This window comes from Merops nubicus, unplaced genomic scaffold (genome assembly GCF_000691845.1).
Source record: "Merops nubicus isolate BGI_N331 unplaced genomic scaffold, ASM69184v1 scaffold13470, whole genome shotgun sequence".
NCBI lineage: Eukaryota > Metazoa > Chordata > Aves > Coraciiformes > Meropidae > Merops > Merops nubicus.
In genome coordinates this window covers 38,299-46,429 of record NW_008583640.1, presented here as the reverse complement: position 1 = coordinate 46,429, position 8,131 = coordinate 38,299, and the positions used below count along the sequence as shown (strand labels likewise).

The following is an 8,131-nucleotide window of genomic DNA, read 5'->3' as shown; positions in this document are numbered from 1 at the left end:
TCCCACCTCAAGATGGCCTAAAATCCAATTTATAGGAAAAAGCCTTTACCTAAAGGCCAGACACCTATAGGGCAGGAACAACAGCCCGTCATATGCCAGTTTTTTTCCCCATTGCTAAGTGGAATGTAATCTATGTTGCCAAAGCCCATCAGCTAAAGTTGTGATTTTGTGAAATGAAAACAAATGAGCTGTCACACAGCTGAACAATCTCCTTGAGGTGCAGATCTGCTGGCTGGACACAAACCAATGCAGTTGTTTTGCCATGCAAAAGTACGTACTGGTTCCTAATGCTTGCACCTTGAGACACTATATAGGTAAGAAAGATGTAGGAGAGAGCCAGTGCTTTGAAACTGATCTTGGTGAAGCAGAAATGAGTTGCTAATATTTAATGGTGAAGTTAATTAACTGTTGGAATGACTTACCTAGGGGATGTGCCTGGACCTTTAAGTTTCAATTGGCTGCTTTTCAAAAGCAGCTGATTTGGCTGAACTGCCAGTCCTTGGGGTTCATGCAGGAACACAAAATGTCCTGGCCTGTGCTGGACCAGGTCAGACCTGCTCAAGGATGTGCAGTTTCTATGTGCTACTCCTCTTCTGATGTTCTGCTCTCTGGGCCACCACAGTGCATTGTTTTTACAATGCTGCACCTCACAGAAAGTTCCTGGCAAGATTTAGACTTCCCCATGACATGTACAACAGTGGCCACCACACAGCTGATGTGCTGACCAGTCAGCCTCCCCACCATTAGCCATAGCTCTCTTGCAGTTACCAGTTGACTGTTGGAAAGTGAATGACCACTGTGATCCTTTCTGACCTCTGCCACCTTGGCAACCCCACAAAGAGAGGAAGAAATATGAAACATTTTGATCCTGTCCTCCCAGGATTCCCCAGACAGGGGTGGCCATCTGTAGCGACATAAATGGTAGTGGGGAAAGAGGCTTGTGATGAGCCTGGTCCATTTGTCAGGAGCCTTCCTGCGTCTCTTGGCCAATGTTGGCAGAAGTTGCTCTCATTAGAAAAGTGTTAGGAATGCACCAGTGGCAACTCCACTAACAGTGAGCAGCTGTTCTGGTGATGCCCTCCCGAGATCTGGCTCCTGCAATCTGAGCTGCTCCCTTTTTCCACACGCAAGTAATTTCCCAAAATATTTATCATGGTTTTGATTTTTGCCTGAAACTGAATTTTCTGTGACTGGAACAACATTGCTCTGGATTTGGAAAGACTTTTCACTCACCAGATGAGGGTGTACATGTGTAAAATGTTGGTAGATCTTTCCCTTCAGTTTGGTTAGAGACACAAATATTGTTAAAACCTTAGTAGTCTTACTTAAACATTAATCTCTTACAATAGGTCTGATGTGCCCATGTAAGTGTAGTTATGAAGTCTAATATATTCATGAATTAGATAGAATTTTTAGCAGTATAAAAGGACATTACATTTGTATCTTAAAACAACACAAAGTAGCATCAGGGCTGACTTTTTAACCTTTGTTTTCTTACTTTTTATTTTTTCAATGTGTGGTTGCCTGCTTTTAATGTTGCAGCAATAGTTTGTGGCCCAGAAATAACAGTATGCTGACTATGAAAGTTGGAGTGACTCATGCCTGACTTGAGAACTTCCTTCACTACGTTTCACCTTCAGGAGTCTGTCACTGTAGCAGTGTTAGCAGCAGCCCCACCAGGCTCCTGGGCAGTGCAGAAAAAGGCCAGAACTATCTGTTCTCATCAGGCACACCGAGCACTGAGCTGTTTCAGTGGAAAACCTGAGCTGCTGATGTTTCCGTAGAGATCAGCCTCGATCCATGAGAGTACTTCTCAAGGACGTAGGTCTTCAATTTTCTTAGCTATTTTCTGCAACTCTCTAAACAAAAATATCCATGCTCCAAATTCAGAAAGGTCACCGTCCCCAGCCACAAATTTAGTTAACAGCTTTCCCCTTCTATTGACTTTTTTCTCTTTAGTTAATTTTAACCCAGTGTCCCACGTGAGGAGCCTTTAGTTTCTACTTGAGGGGGTAGATGCTTACATGACTGGCTCCAGGGAAGTGAAGCTCAGCAAGTGATCACCAGTGGGAGCTGAGGTTATACATGGCATTACACCGTGGAAAGTTTCCCATCTCCTGTTGCAGACAAAATGTCTATAAAAACAATACTGCTACTTTCCTAAATTCCTGCGTTTTGCAGATGTGAAGCTCAATTTCTACAGGGGAAGCCAGGCTGTTTTGGGGGAGCTCATAGTGCTCTTTCTTTTTGCTGATGCTGCTAATTTTTGTGAGCACCGTAGAATATAGTAGAAAATTGAAACTGTGTGAAAGATCAACAAATCAGTGTAGAATGTCACGCAGCAACATCTGTTAACTTTGGCTCTATCTCGTATCCTCCTGACCCCTCCTTTCCAGCCACAAGTCGCCTGTTCTGTGAGAGCTTAGAGCGATAGGGACGTGGAGGGAGGGGGGGAAATGTCTAGCTGTTCCTCAGTGGTCTGAAGGGCTTGCAAAAGCACCATCTGGAATGAAAGCTTTATGTTTGTGTGTTTCTGTCTTTTTAGTTATGAAACAAATGGGAATTTGCTGAATGAATTAATTGTATTGGGCTGTAAAAGTCTATCTTGAGAGCTATTATACAGGGGAGCTTACAAAGCCTGCAGAGAGAAATGAAAGCAGCTTCCTTTTCTAATTAGGACTTTCAGGAAATCATTGATTACAGAATCAAATCAAATAGGGTTGCTTGGAGACATTTGATATTACTTCTGATAATTGAAATTTTAACCTAATAATAATTTTACTAGTGACACTGGAAGCAGCTGCACTCTCTAACCTGCCTTCTAGTCTGCCTTCAATAAAACTTCCCTCTTTCCTCCTACCTTGTCCAAACAATTATAGCCAATGAAACATTGCTTCCAAACTGTAGATCCCAGTAAAAAATTTAAGTTGTGAAGAAATTAGTGATACAGTAGACAGTATGATCTTAGTGGGATGGTTTTGTCTGGACCAGGTTAATGGTATAAGCTTGTTCTTGCGTTGCACTTAGAAGTCAAAACAAAACCTTGACCTGGTATGTAGAAAATTTTTTTTTTTTTTTTTTTAATAGGGTCAGTCTGTTTCACTAGCTCCTGTACAGAAGGTGGAAGAAGCTTTGTATGAGTATCAGCCTCTGCAAGTGGAGACATATGGACCACAAGTGCCAGAGATTGAAATGCTGGGAAACCTGGGGTAAGCAACACAGCAAGTTTTAATTCCTATTTCATGGCTTTATAAGTGGAAATGTTACCATCTTCACGTTGCCAGCACATAGGGTGGTGGTTTCTTTTTTTTTTTTTTTTCTTTTTTTTAAGGATCTTAACAAAAATATTAGACTTCCTGCTCAACTAACGTTTTGTTTGGGTGGATAAGCTGAAATTTTTGGTTCTCTAGCCTTTATAGATCTATTGAGAGCTGAACTGGATTGCATTAGTGTTTTTAAGGTTGTCCTTGGCAGTCATAGTGAAGTAGCTGTTCATTTTCAGTTGCACGGTATTAAAAAATAAATAAATAAAAATCTGGGGCTTAATTTACCCAGCTGTAAGCCAGTAAAAATATTAAAGTTGGGCTGTTTGCCACGGAAAAGGGTAGATTTACTTGTCGACTGCTGTCTACAGTCAAACTGCATTTGTGAGAAATGAAGCACAGAGCTTAACTTTGTCAAAAAATATAATGCAGGGCTGATCCAGCAGCTTGGCAGCATCATGGTGTGCAGCCATGTTTGGGAGGGAATTTGGGAGCCTGCTGTGCCTGAGTAATGGAGGCTGGGAAGTCCAAAAGTGACGTGTCCGCTTTCTAGAGAAGTGTTTGTAGCTGAAACGCCACCTGAAAACCTGTAGCTACTGGGATAGCAAGTGTCACCCAACTCATCACAGCCTAACTTTCAAGGTCACAGTCAGAATGGCTGGAAAACTGTGTGGCAGAATGAATGTGCAGGCTGGCAAGGCAAGAAGTTGTTTAAAAACTGAACAGTTTACATTTGGCCATGCAATATGGTAAAAGAGAAGCCACAAAGTACTGAACAAAGCTGAGGCACTTTAGTGTGCAGTTTCAGAGACCACTGAAATCCAAACGGGAATCCCATCTAGTTTACTGCTACAGGACAAGTTGGGTTTCATCCAGTCAATGTAAAGTAGATAGACTTTAAGTAAGCAAGCTAATGGTGTTTTAGAAAATTCAAAGCTGTCTGGAATTGAGGTTGTTTCCGTTTTTGTTGTCTCTACATCCTCCTGGTGCCTGTGTTTTTTATGGTCTGATATCAAACTTCTGAGACCAATTATTAATTAGCAGTTTAAACTTGGGCAGAGCCAGATGCAGCCTTCACCAGCTGTTTGGATGGAGCACAGCTCAGAGGGACCTCCAGTGTGAGGGGAGCTTTGTGGCTAAGACTTCCCACAAGTGAAAATGCTTGGGTGGTAATAGAGGACTTGCTTGGGGAGGGTTCTCGGTCCTAGTCCCTTCACCTGTGCCCCCCTAAGGTGAGTGCTGGCATCTAGACCCAGCAGGAACCCCGCACGATCCCTGTGAATCTCATCTGATTGCTTGTGACACCAGTTTGATGGCAAACCAACACCAGTTTGATGGCAAGCCAACACCTTGCAAAATAAAATCCTTTAAATGCTGCAGTCGTGTTGCAGCATCTGTGTGCAAGTGTCTTCAGAGCAGGCTTGGCTCACAGTGCTCGTGGTCTTTTCTTGGAGATACTTGGACACAGATGTCATTTTTCTTTGAGCACAAGCAGCCAGGGCTGTCCAGCTTGGCTGTGGAGGTGATGAGAGAGTTAAGAGTGACAGGGGTGCTGGGTGGCTGTGGTAGCAAGGGGGGGGGAGGCTTTGTGAGTGGGTTGGTGGTGCCCACCAGAACAGTTCATCAGAGCTCTGAGTCTGTTGGCAGTTCCAAAACAAATACATCGATGCAGTGGGTTCCCAGCCAGTACAATTCCAACCTTATTCCACGGAGTGTCTGAAATACCTTAAACCAAGCAAGGCCACTCGCTCGTGTATTTGTGTTTCTGTGTGTATATGGACTCGTGCATTTCCTGTTGATGAGGAATGCTTAGCTCATGTGCCTCAGCCCCTGCTTTGGGGGTTCCAGCAGCTGCAGACAGCTGCCTGTGTGAGGCAGAGGAGCTGGGCACAATGTTAGCTGCTCCTGCCGAGGACTTCTAGTTTCCTCTTCATTCACACTCCTATAAGGACAGGTTAAATCTAAAATGATTTAATTTTTAGTTGTTTTTTTTTGTTTGCTTCTCCCTCTTATATTCTTAATAATTTTGCTGTCTGGCTATTTATTGCTGCTAAATAGTTTATATCTGCAGGCTTTTATCATCTGAGATTCTGGAGCCAGAATTATTGCAAAGACACTGCCAACCTGGAGACTTTGAATTAATTTCTGGTAGCGTAATTTATTGACTTAGGTTTTTTTTTTTTTTAAAGATACGATTTATTATCTTCAAAATACTCAGAATGGGCTTTTTGAATATTCCCATCTTAACTTCTTGTCTTCTGCAAGACTCACTGTAGGTTTTAGCCTCAGTGTTGCTTTTCTTTCTTAGTAAACTGCTGTAATGAAGAAGGCAGTTGGCAAAAAAGTTTTTAGCAAAGAGCAAGAAAATAGGTGAATCCTTAAGGAATTACTTAGAATATTTGTAGGGTTATTTTCTAACAAAAAGAAAATCTGCTTTTTAAGATTACTTGTATTATTTGCTCATTAGGCTTTACAAAAAAACTTTGCATGCAGGCCAGTAAACTTGATTCTGCATCTTCTTAGTGCTCTTTTGTGTGGATTTTGCATGTTTTGCAAAAAAAAAAAAAGGAAATTCATGTCCAAAATGTTCTTAAAAACATGTTTTCAGTTTCTTTTAGGGCTGTGAATGTCCTTTTTTTTCTGTGTGCTGCAGACAAGTGTTAACATCCTTATGATGCTTTTTTTTGCTATAGCAGTAGAAGTCTGAGAATAATGAAGAAATAGATTATACAGAACCCCCCCAGCACAAATGACTTGTATAATATATGGGGGTTTGTGTCCTTCAGTCTCCCTTTCTCAATTATTTTTTAATGGAGGAAGATTTTCTGTAAGTAATGAAATACAGGCAATAATCCTGGATTACGTGGCTTTCTGGGAGCAGCATGTATTACACTAAATTGTAGACAGTATTTAACCTTATGGCAGGGGAAGTGAAGCTTTCTCAGAGCCAGCCTCTGGTAGAGGTTCCCTTCACTACATGTGTGTGGGGTTACTGCAGGCAAGTCTCAGTGGCTGGTGGTCCCATGAATACATGGTGAACGTGCCAGGTTGGTGATGGTTTGAACTGGGTGGTAAAGGTCACCTTGAGTGCTCATGCTGAGGACCAGCTCATGGCTATCTCTGCTGTCAAATGGAAATGTGACTTGAAGGAGAGAGTGTCTGAGAGTATCTCCAAACCTGTGGTGCTGCCCTTGGAGAAAAGGGGCATGGGATCACAGTAACGTTCATATCCTGCAGGCAGGCTCTCCACCTGCTCATCCCTCTGTGATGACTACATAGTCCTGGGTCTGTGTGACATGGTCACTACTCTAAATTACTGAAGTGTTCAGTGATGTGCCTTGGGAAATCGTTGGTTTCTGAGTAGGGTTGAAGGCAACCCAATGATGGCATTAATTTCTAGAGAGCCATGTCTTATCAAAGGCCCCAGTGACACTTGTGCTGTCACCAGAAACTGTTCGAGTGGTGTAGTTTGAGTAAGTGGGGATGGTCATCTTTTGGTTCAAATTATTCCTAATCTGTTGAACTGCCAAAATCATTTCAAGGCTGTGTGACCTACCGTGGCTTTTGGTGAGGTAAGGTGTGTGATTGAGAGAGACCATGAGCTCCTGGATGCTTGGGCACTCACTGCTATAACTTTACTTCAAGGTTTTCTAAGGAGGGAAAAAAGGCCTGTTGTGTGTGTTGGATGTTTTGGTTTTGTGTTTTTTTTTTTTTTTTTCCCCTTCTTTTTCCCTGCCACCCTAATGTTTTAGTTGAGCATACTGACTTTAGTTTATGTGGTTGGAGGTTTGTATTTTTCTTACTACAAAAGAAATTAAAAATATAACAAACCCTGGCATGCCAAGTAGTGGAAGACCAAAGCAGGACGGGTATGGAAATTAGTTTGTTGTTTTAAAAATTTCTGTTTGTGATGTAGTTTTGATGAAGAAAAAAAAAAAAAAGAAAAAAAAAAAGAAAAAAAAACAGGATCAATATGATGTTTGTTTCAGGTCCTGAAAAATGTATAGACATTCTTGGCATTAATTGTAAATATGTACATCGAGCAGTAGTGGCCACACAGTGTTCTCACACCAAGTATTTACGGCTGTGGAAGAGCCATCCACAAGCTACTTAAAAACTAAATCAAAAATCTGCTTATGTGATTAACACTTTGGGTAAAGATGTGTGAACTTCATTTCTCAAAGTGTAGAAACAGTCCCTTGTAGCCCAGAGTGGATCATACACTTAACACACCACCAGTTCTATTCTCACAAAACAAAGGTAATTTACAGGTAAGATTGAAAATTTCTGTTTGCACTCCACTTAAAAATCCTCTGCCTTAACAGAGAACTTTTGAGCAGATCTTGTAATTGAGTCCAGCCTGGGCTGCTTAAAATAAAATAGTGTTTGCTTACTTAACTTTGTCTGGAGAGATACATCCTGAATATATACACATGTATATATAATAAAAATGGAGTTTGCTCCGAAAATCTTTGCTTTTCATTGGGGAAAAATGTGACTTCCCTTTTGATTTATCAACTTGCTTTCAAGTATAACCACATTGTTAGGAGCATGCCAGTTAATGTTTTGTTTTTTCTAAATAGGATGGAAAAATAAAGCTCAGTAGTGAACACTAATAAGGTGTCCTGGTTCCGTGTAAAAAGGGGTTCAGGGCAGGACCCACACGGAACAGAACTGTGTACTCGCCTCTCCCCCACCCCCTCGAGAGAGAGAGAGAGACACTTTTTAAAAAATGAAGTATATTGTTCAACAAGGAACAGAAAATGAAAAAGGGGGGTAAGGAAAATAATATATATAAAGATCAGGGGAATAATACAAAAGATAAAATATACAAAACCCTCAGAAATGGTTCCAGGGTCCCACGGAGT

At 41.4% G+C, this 8,131-nt stretch overlaps 1 protein-coding gene across 1 annotated transcript in view; it reads left to right on the top strand.

Moving 5' to 3' along the window:
• Positions 1–8,131, top strand: part of MNAT1 (MNAT CDK-activating kinase assembly factor 1) — a gene marked incomplete at its 5' end in the record, with an annotated part of 75,381 nt that overhangs the window by 32,280 nt on the left and 34,970 nt on the right. Inside the window, one exon of the mRNA XM_008941638.1 lies at positions 3,088–3,209. Coding sequence (XP_008939886.1) covers positions 3,088–3,209 — 122 coding nt within the window. The remainder of the gene's footprint in view (positions 1–3,087; positions 3,210–8,131) is intronic.